This window comes from Barbus barbus (genome assembly GCF_936440315.1).
Source record: "Barbus barbus genome assembly, chromosome: 40".
NCBI classification, from domain to species: Eukaryota; Metazoa; Chordata; class Actinopteri; order Cypriniformes; family Cyprinidae; genus Barbus; species Barbus barbus.
Window position 1 is genome coordinate 18,105,432 of NC_136718.1, and position 20,346 is coordinate 18,125,777.

The window sequence follows — 20,346 nt, forward strand, 5'->3', positions numbered from 1 at the left end:
AGCTTTTCTAAGTGACCGTATTCTTAGATGACAAGAAGCTTAACTAACAATTGAGTAAAGTTATGTAAACGTTGCTGCTTTTGTCTGGTTTAAAGTTTTTTTTATTTTTGTTTTGCTGACAGATTATTTGTTATGATTCAGAATTATAAGTATGGATATACAAGACCATTGTTTCACATGGGACAAAAGGGCTTTTTTTCCTTTTTAAATGTTATAGTGTATAGTATACAGTCTTCAAATTGTTTGTTGTAGTCCTTATATAATTAAAAGACTAATTTATAATATATTATAATATTTATATATTATATTATGTTATTAATAAACAATTATAAATGATTATATTAATTCAACTGCATTTTTGTAAATGTACTGCTTTTGTTAAAAACTGGAATTGTATATGCAAAATATTTAATTTAATTTTTAACTGCTGTACAAAAATGTTTGTGTGTATATACTATATATTTGTATACAACAAATATACACTAGTGTTCAAACGTTTGGGGTCAGTAATATGTGTACAGTATATATATATATATATATATATATATATATATATATATATACATATGTGTGTGTGTGTGTATAAATGTGTATATATAGAATACTTTTATTCTGCAAATTTGATCAAAATAAGCGCTGTTCTTTTGAACGTTCTATTTATCAGAGGATGAATCATAGCACAACTGTTTTTAGCATTGATAATAATAAGAAATGTTCAAAAAGAAATTCTGCTTTGCCATCACAGGAATAAATGGCATTTTAAAATGTATTCAAATAGAAAAGAGTTGTTTTAATTTGCAATAGTATTTCACAATATTAGTGGTTTACTAATTTTTTTATCAAATAAATGCAGCCTTGGTGAACATAAGACACTTCTTAAAAAAAAAAAAATTACTGACACCAAACCTTTGTTTGTTTATATTACAGATACTCAAAAGAAAGAATGCAGTATTTAAAGAAATCACAGTACTGATAATGAAGTGCTTATGTGTGCCTGTATCTAATAATTTCAATTGCATATTTTGAAAGTGATTCAGAATGACAAGTTAGTGCTTAATGAATACTAGACTCTTTCCAAAAATCACATCTGTTTGACATCTGTAAAAAATTGTACAGACAAGAGGAGGGGATTTGAAGACTGTTGATTTTTGGGTTTCATCAGTTTGTTTTGTGATGGGATTGAAAGCATGTATGCTTGATCTTGGCCAGCTTACAAAGAACACGCCGGAGTAAAGGATCTTAGAAACATCTGTTTTTGTTTGTGTGGTGTGAAGTGCTTGCCAGATGGTGTTCTAATGCTCGAAATATGCTCCTTATGCCATGCTTCATCTCGTCCCACTTCAGCTTTTAAACTATATGTTAATTAAACTCTTGACTGAAGGGATGCAAATAATATAAAGAATGCATAAATTAACTTGTTCTTCTATACAGGTTGGTTAGGTGGGGAAATAAGAGACATTAAGGTGGAATAATGCATGTTACATTCTAAAATGTATACAGAACAATGTATTGTTTGATTGGGTTTGATTCCCAGGGACTGCATTAACAGATTCAAAATGTGTACTTTGAATGCAAAGTGTGTTTGGATAAAAGTGTCTGCTAAATGCATAAATGTAAATGTATCATAAATGAAGTGGTCTATATATTAGGTATTATAAAAATATGACTGAATAAAAAATGATTACAAATTTTGTTATTAAAAATCATTTGAATTTGTAGCCTACAAATAATTTTCATCTTTTTTTTTTAAATCCTTCATTATCCGTGCTGTTATTGATCGGTTTTGACTAGCTAGTTGAGGACATTTAGTTTTTGTAAACAAGGCCACCAGAAGACCCTGAATTAAAAAAGATGTCTCAGCCTGTCAAGGTTTGACAATCAAAATCATGTTACTCTACACCCAGACCGTGTTTTCAGTACCTAAGCATTCAGCTTTGTTACTGTAATTGTCAGAAGGTTCTTAGATTTTGAAATTATGTTCATAAACCTTATGTTGTTCAACCAGCATTAAAAATAATGTCCATCATTGGGAAACTATTGATTTGGGGGGATTTTAAACATTAAAGTCTGTAAATAATTGAAAGCAACCTGTGCTTTCTAAGAGGTTGTTTGTCAAAATATGGATAAAATATTTATGAACAATAATAAACCACATATTTGTAATCATCTGGCCCTTCGTATTTTTTGACAACTTAACCACAGTATTTTTTAAATGGTCATATATACAGTGGGTATGGAAAGTATTCAGACCCCCTTAAATTTTTCACTCTTTTGTTATATTGCAGCCATTTGCTAAAATCATTTAAGTTCATTTTTTTCCTCATTAATGTACACACAGCACCATATTGACAGAAAAACACAGAATTGTTGACATTTTTGCAGATTTATTAAAAAAGAAAAACTGAAATATCACATGGTCCTAAGTATTCAGACCCTTTGCTGTGACACTCATATATTTAACTCAGGTGCTATCCATTTCTTCGGCTCATCCTTGAGATGGTTCTACACCTTCATTTGAGTCCAGTTGTGTTTGATTATACTGACTGGACTTGATTAGGAAAGCCACACACCTGTCTACATAAGACCTTACAGCTCACAGTGCATGTCAGAGCAAATGAGAATCATGAGGTCAAAGGAACTGCCTGAAGAGCTCAGAGACAGAATTGTGGCAAGGCACAGATCTGGCCAAGGTTACAAAAAAAATTCTGCTGCACTTAAGGTTCCTAAAAGCACAATGGCCTCCATAATCCTTAAATGGATGACGTTTGGGATGACCAGAACCCTTCTTAGAGCTGGCCGTCCGGCCAAACTGAGCTATCGGGGGAGAAGAGCCTTGGTGAGAGAGGTAAAGAAGAACCCCAAGATCACTGTGGCTGAGCTCCAGAGATGCAGTCGGGAGATGGGAGAAAGTTGTAGAAAGTCAACTATCACTGCAGCCCTCCACCAGTCTGGGCTTTATGGCAGAGTGGCCCGACGGAAGCCTCTCCTCGGTGCAAGACACATGAAAGCCCGCATGGAGTTTGCTAAAAAACACCTGAAGATTCTCTGGTCTGATGAGACCAAGATATAACTTTTTGGCCTTAATTCTAAGCGGTATGTGTGGAGAAAACCAGGCACTGCTCATCACCTGTCCAATACAGTCCCAACAGTGAAGCATGGTGGTGGCAGCATCATGCTGTGGGGGTGTTTTTCAGCTGCAGGGACAGGACAACTGGTTGCAATCGAAGGAAAGATGAATGCGGCCAAGTACAGGGATATCCTGGACGAAAATCTTCTCCAGAGTGCTCAGGACCTCAGACTGGGCCGACGGTTTACCTTCCAACAAGACAATGACCCTAAGCACACAGCTAAAATAACGAAGGAGTGGCTTCACAACAACTCCGTGACTGTTCTTGAATGGCCCAGCCAGAGCCCTGACTTAAACCCAATTGAGCATCTCTGGAGAGACCTAAAAATGGCTGTCCACCAACGTTTACCATCCAACCTGACAGAACTGGAGAGGATCTGCAAGGAGGAATGGCAGAGGATCCCCAAATCCAGGTGTGAAAAACTTGTTGCATCTTTCCCAAAAAGACTCATGGCTGTATTAGATCAAAAGGGTGCTTCTACTAAATACTGAGCAAAGGGTCTGAATACTTAGGACCATGTGATATTTCAGTTTGTCTTTTTTAATAAATCTGCAAAAATGCCAACAATTCTGTGTTTTTCTGTCAATATGGGGTGCTGTGCGTACATTAATGAGGAAAAAAATGAACTTAAATGACTTTAGCAAATGCCTGCAATATAACAAAGAGTGAAAAATTTAAGGGGGTCTGAATACTTTCCGTACCCACTGTATACAAATCCACTGTTCAGTGATAATGGTCTGTTTTAGTATGATGACTGCACCTGTGTTTGGCTAATTGGCTTAGATGTAAGTTTCTTTTCACTGTTAAAGATTAGGCTACTCGGTATACATTTTTAATGGTTTTCTGTAATATTTTGCTCTTGATCAAAGGCTAAATTAAACAGTTTCTGTAATATTTTGCTCTTGATCAAAGGCTAAATGAAACTACCTTACTGCCCCTCTGTGGTTAGTTAAGGACTTGGTTTTGTTAATATAGATCTGCTTAGTTTAGAAACACTTAGCCTAATATGTACTCTCAGAATATTATTGACAAAAAAAACATGAAAACCCTACTACACTGTAAAAAGTGATAAATTGGCTTAACTTAATCACTCCAAAAAGTGATAAGTTGACTTAACTTAAAAAAAAATTGAGGAAACCCTTTGCCTTAAAATTATCAAGTAAATAATAAGTTAAGTGAATTGTCAAACTTTTTTATTATTATTATTATTATTTACTTAATAATTTTAAGGCAACAGGTTTCCTCAATTTTTTTTAAGTTAAGTCAACTTATCACTTTTTACAGTGTATGAATCTTCATGTAAGTTTTATCTTGGGCCATTCATAAGACATCTCAACCTTCAAGACATCTCAATAACATCTCAACCTTCTCGTGATATTGCTGGTCAGATAGCTGTCTGGCTAAGGACACCAACCCATCTCATTTTTAAAACCTTGCAGAACCAGAGATGAACTGGTTTGATGCATTTGACTCCGTTTGCAGTGACCTTTTTTTAAGCCTGTCAATCATGTCCCTGCCAAACAGCTGTCACAGCTCTGCTTCATCTCGTTTATGTATTATTAGCAGTAGGTGGCAGCACTAGCACAGAAACGCTTTTGTAACTGTGAAGTGATCAGTCTGTTACTGAAGCGGCCGGTGGCTCTCTAGGCTCACTCAGAAAAAGTCTTCGTCCTCAGGAGGAAAGAGTGGAGCGCTGTAAAATGTATTTCCTATTGCCAAACTTGATTTAGGTGTAGTGAAAAGTTAATATACGAGTTAATATAATCACAAAAGATAATCACAGTATGAATTTGAGCTTAAAACTTTTGAAATCTGATTAGTGTTATTTTCTTTTCTTACTAAAATACAGCATTTTACTAATGTTATCAATATCAAATATCTACAAAGACTTGACATTACATTTTTTGTCTTTATTCGCATTCTTATCAACACCACTTTGTATGTTAATGTATTCTGACTGTGGTGGTGGTGGGAGCTGTTTTAAATGAGTGCATTTGCACTTCAAGGGGAGATTATGACTTCAGTAAGCTACTATACCCATGAGGCGCCTCTGTTTACAAGGCAATGAGACTCTGAAGAGTCAGGAGCACTTTTAAACGCTATAGCTTTGCATCTTATGTACATTTAGGCTACATGTGTTTATTTAGAAAAATACAAAAAAACATAGTACTATATGTTATATCCTATTTAATAGGACTATACACACACACGCACACACACACACACACACACACACACACACCCAACTGAATTCACAATGATTTTGCAATTTTATTAAAGAACTAAATAACTTCAATAACTAACATTAACTTACATGATGTTACTGGGGTGATTTGTTTCAATAAGAGAAGGAATAAAGCATGGTCATATTTTTGTGTCTGTAACAATTTGGGTCTGAACAGATTAATGTAACTTTATAATATTTATATAAACTGGTCGAGCAAACGGAAATACAGGCGTTAAACTGAATCTGAATCAGGACTGCAGAGGCACCTTTCCTCTCAGGCCATGAGATTGGATATCCTCTACCTATTTCTGTATTATTAATTCTATATCACATTATAGGCTTTTGAATAAAAACTACACGCATGCCTGCACGCGTAGCCTACTGTCGGCGACTGCCGTGATAAATTGCTTTCAGGTGGAAAATCAGGAGCTAGATGTTCAAGCAGGAATAACGAGAAGCGTTTTTTGTCCCAGCCCTCTTTTCTCCCTCCCACACAGACACACGACCCCCTCCCTCCTACTCTCCCGTCTCTCTTTTCCATCTACTCTCTTTTCTACAACAAACATGGCCGCGAAATCAGACGGTACAGCCGTTTCTTTGCAGAATGACATTCCGCCGGCGTGCCTCCCTGGGCTGGAGAAGCGCTCTCCCCAGTGGCGTCCGGTCGGGAAGGAGTATTCGCTCCTGGACTGCTGCTGGACCCTCTGCGCCTTCTTGGTCTTTTTCTCGGACGGGGCTTCAGACCTGTGGCTGGCTGCCGACTACTATCTCAGGCGGGACTACTTGTGGTTCGCTCTGACACTCGTTTTTATCATCATTCCGTCTGTGGTGGTGCAGGTGCTCAGCTTCCGATTGTTCGCGTACGACTACTCCGACGCCAACGGGAGCGGCACGGCTGCGGCTGCCATGGTAGCGGCGTCCAATGCGGAGAGCCACTTCAGCACCAAGGACAGCGATCAGCTGGGCGCTGGCCGCTCCGCTGCGGTCACCGGATCCCGGAGCAGCGCTGAGAGCTGCTGCAGAGTCTGTGTGTGGCTCTTCCAAAGCATCGTGCACGTTCTTCAGCTGGCACAGGTCTGGAGGTACGTGAGTGCATAGAACTCAGTATAACGAGATACAAATCTATAGTGCATTCCTTTAAGGTGTCACCTCAGCAGTTCATTCATATTGTTCTGTCATCATGTGCCTTCCCTTGGCGAGCAACTAATCCACACCCACGTCTAGGGGTATTCAGGGCCATATGATTAAACTACTAAGATGGCAAGGTTTATGTTAAGAAAATCCTAGGAACAACTTTTTATGCAGTGAATATTTAAGTAGTTTGGCACAAATTGATTGGATTTAATAGGCTTTCATATTTGAAAGCACATTAATTTCAGCAGGACAAATATAGGATGGTAATTATAAGAATCAGTCACTGGAACATACATTCAGTTCCAGTACTGGTGTCTATGATGGAAATGATGCAAGATATCACAGTACTCAACCTCACTGCTGTTAGTTTGCATCGCGTATGTCTGTCCTGCAGTCATAGCGAGGAAACGGGATCCTCCTTGTATTTCCTGTCGTCCCATGCCAGTTCATCATTATCTCCAAGCCGTTTGGTTCTAGGCTCCTCCTCCTCTTCCTCCTCCACCTCTCATGAGCTTCTGGGTCAATAATCTCCCGGAGAGACTCCTCCACTCATCCACTCATTCAATCTGTCCACCAGAAATCGCCTTATGCACACTCTGAAAATCCCTTTGTCTTTAGAGCAGTGCATTTTTTTTTATGTTGCTTATGCCATTGGTTTAATTTCAAACATAGCTGTGATGAATTTGAATTTTGTTTTTTGTTTTTTTGTCATTTTATTTTTCTGTGTGAAGGAATAGTTCACCCATGAATGCAAATATGCAGAAAGCTGACTCACTCTCAGGCCATTCCAAGATGTGGATGAGTTTGTTTCTTCATTGGAACAGATTTGGAGAAATTTAGCATCACATCACTTGCTCACCAATGGATCCTCTTGGTACCATCAGAATGAGAGTCTGAACAGCTGATAAAAACATTACAATAATCTACAAGTAAACCACACGGCTCCAGTCCGTAAATTAATGTAATTAATTAAATTAATGAAGTGAAAAGCTGCATGTTTGTAAGAAACAAATCCATCATTAAGAATTTTTAACTTCAAACGGTTAAAATATGAGTCATAAATCCATAATATTGCTTTTGCCAGTGAAAAAGCTATCTCGTCTGAATCAGAAGAGAAATATTCACAGATCAAACAAACAAACAAACAAAAAACTTCTAAAACATGTCATGATTTTGATGTGAGACAACAAAAGGGAATGAACTTTTTCACTGGAGGAGGCGTTATAGGGACTATAAACTTGCATGATGGTTTATAGTTATAACATTAATAATGGCAGCTTTTCACTTCACAAGATGTTAATTGATGGACTGGAGTCATCTACATTTTGGATGGCCTGAGGGTGAGTAATAAATTGTCATTTTTGTGTGAACTACTCCTTTAATGGGGCCTGAGCTGTTTATATGCATCAGATTTTACCTAATAAGTTGCCATAAAGACATAAAGACGGTTATTTTTTACAAGATAAGAGTCCTTTCTGAACTGAGCTCAAGAAACAGTGACATTAGATTTTGCTTCCTCACACTCCTTTCGTTCAGTGTGGTTGCCATGAGCAGAATGTGCAAGTGTCTATCAAGTGCTAAGCATCTTGATTGCTGACAGACAGCACGCTGCAACTCACAATGCAATTTCCATAATAATGCTGAGAAAACATTTGCAGCCCACGATCACAGCCAAAAGTTTAATCCACTCGCATACAAATCAATAGGAACACACCCACACATATTAGAGGCATGTGTAGGGAGTGAGCGCCGTGTAATTGTGGTTGTAAACACAGAGGCGCCGATGTGCTTGGCTGACCCGCAGGGTAATACAGGGTTAATGAATATATAATTAACTCAAAATATTTCCAGTGCCACTAACGAAAACATCATTCGCACTGCAGGCCAATGTCTAATGAAATATTCTCTGCTCTCTCTTTGTCTATTTCTATCAGTATAGCTAAGAATAGCACCTTTTAGGAAGCAAATTTGCTATTTTCATGTTACCTCTGTTTGACCTGCAATGGATTTCTTTCTGTTCTTCACCTCTCACTAGTAGCCTAGTCTTTGCTTAAAAGCTTCTGAGCAGAGCTTCCCAGGCTCTCTGTCTTTGTTTGATTGGAATTAGCAGTAATGCCATTAAAGCTGCCACCGGCACTGAGTTTGTCACATTTCTGCATTACAGGGATTATAGCTGTAGTGTTTACATGTCCTTACCTGCAGCAGACAGCCAGAGATTGAGAGAGCGCTGAGCCGCTGCAAAGAAGGACAGGTGAGGAATGATAGGTGGAGAGTAAATGTGAGAATAAATGCCCATTTTTAGGGTTGAGATTCATGCTTGAGAAAATGATTTAGAGGGAGAATATGTGAAAACTGGGTGGTTTGATATGAAAATTAACCATTATAAAGCAATTTCACCTCACGGCTTGTAATTACATCAGACATAAAATAATGATACAACTAAGTGATGCCCAATAAAATATTCTCTTTCTTACATTTTCGTTTAATCAAAGACTTGATTGAGCATTTTGAGTGAGCCCTATTCAAGAGTCCCCTCTGGGTACTCTGACCTGGTTCACTGCACACGTTCAAAGACAGTTTTCGATTCCATGTTCCCTGCAGCATCAGATGAGCAGGATCAATCAGGATCAGTCACCACCCTCGAAGGTGAAAAGACACCTTTACACAGAAAGAAATCACTACATGCACTGCAAAAAGTGTTTGTAGAACGTAAAAAAATTAAAGCAACAGTTCTAATTGGTTTACATATTCATTTAGTCATCTTGACTAACATTTAGTATAATAAAACAGAACATTTTTGAACAATACTCCATCACTGAAAGCAATGATATTCTTGACACAATGATTTCAGCATGTTCATTAAAGTGAAGAGTCTTTCTGAATGATTCATAAAACAATAAATCATTGGTTTGTGAACTACACTGGTTCCGCTGTTGTTTTTTGATTCACTAAAAATGATCAGTTCATAGGAGTCATTTGTTTGTTTAAGGTGTGGTGCCCTTTTGAGCATCCCATCCATGTTTTTTGTTTTGTTTTTGTTTTTCAAAAGATCTATAAATACATAGATTCAGACCTAAAGTGTGAGTGAGCAGGAGTGAAGGCGAAAAACACCAGTTTTAAAAACAGTCTCATCTGTGACAATGAGATAATTTGCGAGCATTGTGTGATTTAGTCTCCCCTCTGGATACTGGATAAGTAAAACTCTACCGAGAAGAAGTGAGGACACAGTCTAGAGGAAAGATAGCGGATGAATGTTGCTGCTGGTCAAACAGCTTAATTCCTATTTGAGACATATTCCTGAGAGAGGGTGCACTGGGATTAACTGTGACAAGAAAAGGAACCTAATAAAACTTAAGCTGTGGTTACTGTGTTTGATAAACGGAGGGAAGCTGTAGGCAGTGTGTGCTTTAGTGTGATTTAGGTTTTTGCTTGTTTGAAGGTATGTCTGGTTGAGCACTGATGGGATGAATTAAATACATTTAAAACTGAATATGTTTATGTATAAAGTACACTGAACAAAATGATGAACGCAACACTTGTTTTTGCCCCCATTTTTCATGAGCTGAACTCAAAGATCTAAGACTTTTTCTATGTACACAAAAGGCCTATTTCTCTCAAATATTGTTCACAAATCTGTTCAAATCAATGATGTGCCTTACAGGTGTGCCTTAGGCTGGCCACAATAAAAGGCCACTCTAAAATGTGCAGTTTTACTGTATTGGGTGGGGGGGTCACACAGTCAGTATCTGGTGTGACCACCATTTTCCTCACACAGTGCAACACATCTCCTTCGCATAGAGTTGATCAGGTTGTCCACTCCTCTTCAATGGCTGTGCGAAGCTGCTGGATATTGGCAGGAACTGGAACACGCTGTCATATACGCCGATCCAGAGCATCTCAAACATGCTCAATGGGTGACACGTCCGGTGAGTATGCTGGCCATGCAAGAACTGGGATGTTTTCAGCTTCCAGGAATTGTGTACAGATCCTTCCAACATGGGGTCGTGCATTATCATGCTGCAACATGAGGTGATGGTCGTGGATGAATATGGGCCTCAGGATCTCGTCACAGTATCTCTGTGCATTCAAAATGCCATCAATAAAATGCACCTGTGTTCATTGTCCATAACATACGCCTGCCCATACCATAACCCCACCGCCACCATGGGCCACTTGATCCACAACGTTGACATCAGCAAACCACTCACCCACACCCTATATAGTGAAAAGCGGGATTCATCCGTGAAGAGAACACCTCTCCAAAGTGCCAGACGCCATCGAATGTGAGCATTTACCCACTCAAGTTGGTTACGATGACGAACTGCAGTCAGGTCGAGACCCTGATGAGGACGACGAGCATGCAGATGAGCTTCCCTGAGATGGTTTCTGACAGTTTGTGCAGAAATTCTTTGGTTATGCAAACCGATTGTTGCAGCAGCTGTCCGGGTGGCTGGTCTCAGACAATCTTGGAGGTGAAGATGCTGGATGTGGAGGTCCTGGGCTGGTGTGGTTACACGTGGTCTGCGGTTGTGAGGCCGGTTGGATGCACTGCCAAATTCTCTGAAACGCCTTTGGAGACGGCTTATGGTAGAGAAATGAACATTCAATTCACGGGCAGCAGCTCTGGTGGACATTTCTGCAGTCAGCATGCCAATTGCACGCTCCCTCAAAACTTGCGACATCTGTGGCATTGTGCTGTGTGATAAAACTGCACATTTTAGAGTGGCCTTTTATTGTGGCCAGCCTAAGGCACACTTGTGCAATAATCATGCTGTCTAATCAGCATCTTGATATGCCACACCTGTGAGGTGGATGGATTATCTCGGCAAAGGAGAAGTGCTCACTAACACAGATTTAGACAGATTTGTGAACAATATTTGAGAAAAATAGGCCTTTTGTGTACATAGAAAAAGTCTTAGAGCTTTGAGTTCAGCTCATGAAAAATGGGGCAAAAACAAAAGTGTTGCGTTTATAATTTTGTTCAGTGTATTAAAGTATTGTTTGATGCTAATTCAAGAAATAACATTTTAAATGTCTAAATTCTGTCTATTTTGCACAAGAGGCGAAATATCAAGCACTCATTAATTCATCACATTTACTTCTGTCTTAAATGACTTTCGTACTCAACATTTTTTTTTTTTCTGAGAAAGACAGTAATCTGGAAATGAAGGAACCATCATCCATTTGTCAGCAGAAGCATGTTGTGCATATTCTAAATATGTGACCCTGGAAAACAAAACCAAGTCACTGGGGTATATTTGTAGCAATAGCCAAAAATACACTGTATGGGTGTCATACTCTGCCAGGGAGCACGGAGCAAGGAACGAGGGAGCGAGGAGTACTTCAAAAGAGAATGTTTAATAGTCCAACATGGAGCAGGGGAGGCACAGGAACACAGGGAAGGACGTTTAGAACCGACAAACATACACAGAAGGACTGGGGCTTTTAAACATAGGGTAATTGGGGAAGACGACGAGACACACCTGGAGAAAATTAACATAATCAACATGAGGGAAAAACTGGGTCACCGGGAACACATGGGGAGCAAAACACACACAAAACATTCCACAAGCCTGACAATGGGTCAGAATTATTGATTTTTCTTTTATGTCAAAAATCATTAGGACATTCAGTAAAGATCATGTTCCATGAAGATATTTTGTAAATTTCCTACTGTAAATATATTAAAATTGAATTTTTGATTAGTAATATGCATTGCTAAGAACTTCATTTGGACAAATTTAAAGGTCATTTTTACCCTCAGATTCCAGATTTTCAAATAGTTGTATCTCAGCCAAATATTGTCCTATCCCAACAAACCATACATCAATGGAAAACGTATTTATCCAGCGTTCAGATGATGCATAAATCTCAATTAAAAAAAAAATGACCCTTATGATTGGTTTTGTGGTCCAGGGTCACATATCATGTGTTCATTGAATGCATTAAATGATTCAGTTACTGAATGTTTGTAAAGCAATATAAAAATAGATACAGATCCTAAATTGATTGTACTGATGCAGGAAAATTGTCTTTCGCTTTCTCCCTAGCTGGTAGATGGTAATCCTACATTGATTTTTACTCAATATTGTGAAATAGCTTTTGAAATTTTGTTAAAGAACCTATAGAGAGTCAAAGACAGAAAGATTACAACAAAATTCTCTGATCACACTCTTGAGAAGGACAGCAAAGAACGAAAGAAACGTACTGCATTTCTGGCGACAGGAAATAGAAAGCACATCCATTTTCCTAATTCTGTTACATGATGACATGATCCAGTGTCTCATAACCACCTCAGCAGGGCTTTACTGTTCAATAAAATAAATGACAGCCTGAGTCCAGCCAACTGGAAATCTGATCTAGAACATTCAACACTGATTTAAAGTCTTTCTTTCTTTCTGCTGTCATTCTCAAGGGTGTGATCAGTGTTGTAATTTAGCAGAGAGGGGGAATTGTATTTAACTGACTTACAGGAACCCTGCCGGTTAATAGCTGAGTGCTGTTTGGCCAGCTGTGCCATTTGAGCAACCTAATGGGTCAATTGGCCATTCTGAATATTGCTGAATTCTAACGTAGTTTAATAGCAGGTGAACAGCAACATAATCAATGTGGTGAGCCTGTTCTGACCTGTCTTTATAATAGAAAGTCTTTTTCAGAGGAAGCCTGAGTCTTTGCAAATCGCAGGCCTAGCAGATGATTGTCTCCAATTGGGTTATATTAAGCTAAGTAATGGGCCAAGCTTGTCAGCTGCAATGTTTGTCAGTCGTCACCATGGAGACTGATGCATTGCCTGCCAATAGTTGCTGTTTGAGAGATGTTTTCTCAGCGCTGCCTAATTGTTCATGTTTTCTTATTTTCTTGAAGAAGAAAAAAAATTGTTGCATGATCAAGGTTCAAGGTTTGATTTTGTCTGATATCATTCGTGTGCCCAAAGGGCTGAATTTTACGAGCAAAGAGAGCTTTTCTGTCTCATTGAAAGCACAATTTTATTCAGAGAAAGAAAGACTCTGTATCACTTGTCAAATTTGAGGCATGCTCGCTGACAGCTGTTCTCGCAGGCTCTCTATTGCTTGATTTTTCTTTCAGAGGCTGTTTTTTTTTCTCACACAGCAAGTTGTGAGAAGGATGTGGAGCAATTTTATAGACCTCATCAAGTCAGGGTGATTCATTCTGCCAATCTCCTGACATCCGGCGAGCACTTCTATTACTCTCGCTACCCTTGAGACAGACTGAAATATCATGGCACTTCCTGTCAAAAGAAACAAATTAAGTCCAGTGAAAGTCAGATTTTCCAAGGGACTCACATAAATATCTTTCGAATGCACAGCTGCAGGTTTTGCTTCACATCTTCCAAAAGCCACGCTCTACTTTCCTCTGGCACTTACATCCATCTCACAGGATAAACAGTGCAGTCCTGGGGTCGTAAATCAGGAAATTTGAAATAACCAAAGTAAGAGACAGTGATCCCTCCTGAGAAAACATGCTCTCTGACATCTGTGTAATCTCAAGTGCGACCTTGGTGTGTCTCACAAGACATCTGCAACAGCATGTAGACCGTGGTACTGAGGGTAGAGCATCAAATGCTGGAGCACTCGATGGTGCGCTGGCAGTCTGCCCAGACAAGTGTACTGCCTTTTTCAGCTGGTCACAGTGACATTATAAGCAGACTCTAGGTCTTTTCCAAGCCTGCAGATTGGCATCTTTTAGAAAGAAGACTCTTATGCTCACCAAGGCAGCAGTTATTTGACCAAAAAAACAGTAAAAACTGTAATGTTCTGAAATATTATTACAATTTAAAATAACTGCTTTCTATTTGTTTCTATAAGTTTTAAAATGTAATTTATTCCTGTGATGCAAAGCAGAATTTTCAGCCGCCATTACTCCAGTCTTCAGTGTCACATGATCCTTCAGAAATAACTTCAAAAGAACAGCATTTATTTAAAAGATAGAAATCTTTTGTAACATTATAAATGTATTTTGATCAATTAAATGTGCCTTTTCTTTCTTTTTCTCTTACACAGTCTTACACAAAACTGGTAGTGCTCTGTAGTGCAGTAATGGTAGTGTACCATGTTTTCCACAAAAATATTAAGCAGCAAAACTGCAATTTCAAAATGGTTGATAATAATATGAAATGTTTCTTAAGCACTAAATTAGCATACTAGAATTATTTCTGATGGATCATGTGACACTGAAGACTGGAGTAATGATGCTAAAAATTCAGCTTTGCCGTCACAGGAATAAATTACATTTTTAAACATATGACAGTAAAACGATTTCACAATATTACTGTTTTTATTGGATTTTTCATCAAATAAATGCAGCCTTGGTGAGCTCTCTCAAAAAACATTTTCCAAACTTTTGACCAGTAGAGTAATTATCATTTTCTGCTGCAAGTTTTGGTGATGTGTTTAGAAATGATCTGGAGGTCTTATCCTATGCTTTTTTATCTCAGGTATGTCCATGCCTTATATCTGGGCGTGCAAAGCCGCTGGCGCGGGGACCAGGAGCACAAACACTTCTACTGGCGTACGATGTTTGAGAACGCTGATATCAGCATGCTGAGGTTGCTTGAGACCTTCCTGAAGAGCGCACCTCAGCTTGTTCTGCAACTCAGCATTATGGTCCAGACAGGCCAGGTCCTCCCTTTGCAGGGTAAGTTGATGACACCTGTGATTAAAAACAGCTCACCAAGTATGCTAGAAGAGGTTGGGCCTGTGCTATTTGCCTTTATTATATGCATTATATTCATTTCATCAGTAGTCTTGAGCCAGACAGTGACAATAAGATACAGAAGATAAAAATATAAAGCTACCAATCACAGTTTGTTTTGTCTTTATGTGGTGTTCATGGGCACAGCTTCATAATCAGAATGTAACATTTTTCTAACATAAATAACATTTAAATGATTGGCGTCAGTAAGAGTTTTGAATGTTTTTAAAAATCCCTTATAATCACTACAGTTATTTGATAATACATGTAAATACAGTAAAAACATTAATATTGTGAAATTTTATAACAGTTTTAAATAACATATATTTTAATATGTTAAAAGGTCATTTATTCCTGTGATGCTGTTTTTTCAGCATCATTATTCCAGTCTTCAGTGTCACATGATCCTTCAGAAATCATTCTAATATGCTGATTAGAAACATTTATTATTGAGAATAGTTGTGCTGCTTAATATTTTTGTAGAAGCCATGATGCCTTTTTTGAAAATAAAGCATTTTTACTGTCACTTTTGTAACTACAGGAAACAACAAAGAATAATATACACGTCTGTTTTGAAATTTCTTTCTTTGGAAATATTAAATATCTTTCAAAGTTTTGATGCCACTAACTTTGCAGACTTTTATAAACACAGAGATTAGATAGTTCTTCTTCAAAAGTATTGTTAGCAGCACTTTTTCAGAAATATTGATGAACAGCCTGTGCCTTTATTACCAGAATTTGCACAACGCCAGCCAATCAGATTAGAACTGATGATTTCAACCTATTTTTGAGTGCGCTATACATCAGATGGTCAGAAAACGTGCTGTGGGTGGACTGTGGGCGTACTGTCTGAGACTGAGAGACTACTACATCAGTCACCCAATCTGTAACATTGCTATCCACCAGGTCACAGAGTACAGAGTTTGATTCAATGCCTTTCTTGCAGTGTGAGTTCTGTATTGCATCTAATTTAAATTTGACACAATAAGAATTGTTTTAGAAATTCATTTGGCCATCATTAAGGATTAAAGTGAAATTTCACAGCATGCGTTTGCTCAGCATCTCATTTTCAATCCAAGAGTAAATTAGCTGGTAAATTACTGAGGATATGATAAGTGTGACTGAATATGAAAGACCACGGGTTGCATGCATACATATTTCAGGTCATTGTGCATGAAAATGTAAGTACTTTCATTAATGATGAAACTATCCAACAGCAGTTAAGATGCTTTTTATCATTGTTCCTTGGAAGAGTGCAGTCCACATTTGCAATGAGTAATCATAAAGAGATATATCTGAACATGAAAATTACAGTAATCAAAGGATCATTTAGACTATTACCTCATTAGATGTTCATGTCAGTGTCTTCATAATGGTGACATGTTAAAATCATCATTAATTGTGTAGTTTAATTGCTTCAGTCTATCTTTGGCTTTGTAAGGAGGGAACAGCACATGTGATAGTTACAAACCCACCTGTCAGGTGCCTTTGATTACAGAGCTGCGAGAACTCACTGTTGCATTAGTTCAGCTCCATGGGAACAATTGTCGCCACTGTTAGATGTTCCCTGAGGAATTTTATCCAAATGTCAGACTGTAAACTGTGGCTTTTATAGAGCGCCCAGAGCTAGTTAACTAAAGGATGTGATTTTTGTTTAAAAAATGTCATTTCGTGTGACGTCCTTCTTTCTTTCCGTGCCATTCGGACTAGAGTTTAGAGAGCTGCAGTATTTACTCTGTGACAGCCCTACTCGTATTACGACTGCTGAAGGCCTCTTTTTCCAGAAAGATAAAAATGAACCTGAGGAGAGCCAAAATGTGATTCTACGACAAAGCATATCCAGTTCTCAGGCGATGAGCAGAGCACAGTCAGCAGTGTAGAGAATTCTGGCATCAGTGCCAGAGTGTTTCCTCTTGGTCTGTCCTGACCTGCACTTTTCCACTCTGAAGACTGATATTATGATTAAGGTGCTTTGCTAGGTCTGTCATAATCGCTCATAATCATATTCAGTGCAATGCGAGATGGCTGGAGAACTAGCTAATGATTATGTTTTTGCTGATTAGGAGAGATTTTCCGTTTTGACTGCTCCTGAATAAATGGGTGAGCTGATGAATGGCCAGAAAGGAACCTGATTAAATATTCATGAGAGCTTCTCGAGAGCGTACAAACAAAATTAAAAAAAATTCCTGAGAGGTATGGTGAGGTTCTTCATATACTGTACAGACTCATCTGAATGGCATAAGTGTATAGTAGCTATAAAATGAACCACAATTATTTATTCCTTTTGGCAGTTTTAACAGTTGGAAATAAAGCCAAATATTTTTTTCTTTTAAACCTTATAGCTATAGCTTACATTACTATAATAGTGGGCTAAAAATCAAAATAGGTTACATTTTATTTTAAGGTGTCCTTGTTACAGTGTAAAGCATTTAAGTACTGAGTTAAATATTAATTAACTACATGTACTTACTATATGGTAAGGGTCAGGGTTAGGGTTACTTGCATGTAATTATGAATAATTAATTGTCATTATAATAGTAAGTACATGTACATGTCCGCATAATATTTTAATTACATTTTACTTTAGTACAATAAAAATATAAAAGTTCATTTATTGTAAAATAACAAGAACAACATTAATAATATTAATATTTCAAAAATTATTATTATTATTATTATTATTTGATTTGAATGACTTTATTTATTTTTATTTTTTTCTTATTTACATTTATATTTATTATATTTTATAGACCATACAGTGTTAACCAATAGTGAAGTAGCTACTTGAGAGGCATACCTCCCCAAATATGTAATTTACATGTAAATTACAGTAATCAAATGAATGGTCATTTAGACTATTGCCTCACAGATTATGTTAAAAGTTATCTAATGATACCATAACATTACTAAAACATATGCTTTAAAATGAATAGAAAGTAAATATTGTCCACATAATATTTTAGCTAGTTTTCGCTTTAGTACAGTGAAAATATAAAAACCTCATAAAAATAATAATAATAAAAATATTTTCCAAAAAAAATAATGAGTCTAAATAAATATCTTTATATTATTTCATTATTTATAGGTACTGTATAGTTATTATTTCATAGACCATGCAGTTTTAACCAATAGCCAAGTAGCTACTTAGATGTCCTCCCTAGTACATTGCAACACCATCTAACTATCCAAGAACCCAACTCATACTTATTCCAGCGGTGTAATTAAATTGAATTAATGTATTATGTAAACACCTATTTTCTCTCTGTCACTCTTTCTCATTGTGCTTCATTTGATCCAGGTCTGTCTGCGTCCGCCTCTCTAGTGTCTCTGGGCTGGATGATGGCAACTTATCAGAAGGCATTACGGGACTCTCGTGACGACAAACTCCCCATGACGTATAAAGCAGTGGTGGTGAACATGCTGTGGCACCTGTTCACAATGGGAGCCCGCGCCATGGCCTTCGCCCTCTTCGTTTCCATTTTCCAGCTCTACTTCGGCATTTTCATCGTGGCCCACTGGTGCGCCATGACCTTCTGGATCATCCAAGGTGAGACGGACTTCTGCATGTCCAAGTGGGAGGAGATCATCTACAACATGATGGTGGGCATTGTGTACATATTCTGCTGGTTCAGCGTCCGTGAGGGCCCCACACGGTGCCGTCTGCTTCTTTACAGCCTCATAATTCTGGCCGAAAACGTGGCCCTCACTGCCGTGTGGTACATATACCGCGACCAGCGCACTTCAGACTTTTACGCTGTGGTGGTGGTGTGCGTGGTGGCCTGTAGCTACGCCCTTGGCACATTTTTTATGTTTGTCTACTACTGCCTGTTGCACCCTGACGGCCCCGTGTCTGGGGCCTATATTGGATGTTGCGACGTCCAGGTGGGTGCTGTTTTAGATCCTTGTGTCTCATCACCCACCTCCGCTCCTCCTCCTCTGGATGCGGTGAGCAGCCCGCCGCGGACTCTGCAGAGGACTAAAGGAGGAGAGTCAGTACCAGGAGGAGACGTGGGAGAAGTGTTTAAGATGCGGACCCTTAAGGCCTCACGAACCGCCGCGCCTCGCCTCACCCCAAGGACAGAGGGGCCGGTAATTCGCATCGACCTTCCCAGGAAGCAGTACCCAGCTTGGGATGCCCACTTCATTGATCGCAGGCTGCGAAAGACCATTTTGGTGCTGGAAGCCGCTGCTCCGGTCACACCGAGGATCCAGTACCGCTGTCTAGGCACACCGAAGGAAGTGATGGAATATGAGACGACAGTCTGAAACGTTTTACCTTCTCCAAATAAAAGATGTGGTAGTGTGCAGAAATGTCAGTCCCATCCAGCTTTATTTGGTGAAGAGGAAGAGTTTGTCAGATCTCCACATTACCCCTTATTGACATCTGTGGAAGCATATGATGCAATAGTGTCTAGAAAAGACCCACCCTGTGGTGACATTAGACATTACTACAGGTTATTGGGTTAGGAGGTTAGGCAGGGGTCTGACCAAGTGAATGAAAGAAAGCAGTGAGGCCACGGTAAAGCTGTAATGAGCAAAACAACATATCAGTGTGGTACATTAACAGCATTGGTGCTTAAACACATCCTAAACACCGTTTCAGACCATCCTAGGTGTTTTTAAATCTCTCGTGGCAGCTGACGTAAACAACAAATACTGAATCCACTTGGTCGTAATTCTGTGGGTATTGAGGTTGTAGTAGGTGCAAGTAAAATGTGTGAGTTGTCTCAATAAAGGCCTTAAGACTTTCTTACGTTTGGCTGTTTAGCATCTGAAAGGTGCATTTCAACCTGTTTAAACATTAACGAATATATGTAAACAGTTTGTGTGTTAGATAATTGAAGGGTTGAGCTTCTGATAACATCTAGGCATTTTATTAAGCACAGAATATGTTGCCTTCAAGAACAGGGATCAGACTTTGCAAGAAACACTCTTTATATTTAAAAAAGAAACTTTTCAAGACATTACCTTTCAAGTGAAAAATTTCATTTTCATAATTTTTTTTTTATGTTCTCAAAGGACATTTGTGTCATGATGGAAATAATGAGCCTGATGCTGAAAAATGGCTGAGTGCAACTATAAAGAGAACTGAATGAATGTTCATCTCAAGGACAAAGAACTCTGATCAAACCGGTTTATTATATG

General features: G+C 38.4%; 1 protein-coding gene across 1 annotated transcript; it reads left to right on the forward strand.

Moving 5' to 3' along the window:
- Window positions 1-5,904: 5,904 nt before the first annotated feature.
- Window positions 5,905-19,467, forward strand: LOC306859213 (XK-related protein 7-like; the record flags this gene model as incomplete). The annotated part of the gene is made up of 3 exons (XM_079400128.1): window positions 5,905-6,437; window positions 14,945-15,144; window positions 18,500-19,467. Exons 1-3 carry the CDS (start codon window positions 5,920-5,922, stop codon window positions 19,465-19,467), a joined length of 1,686 nt encoding a protein of 561 aa, XP_079256254.1. The 5' UTR covers window positions 5,905-5,919.
- Window positions 19,468-20,346: the final 879 nt, after the last annotated feature.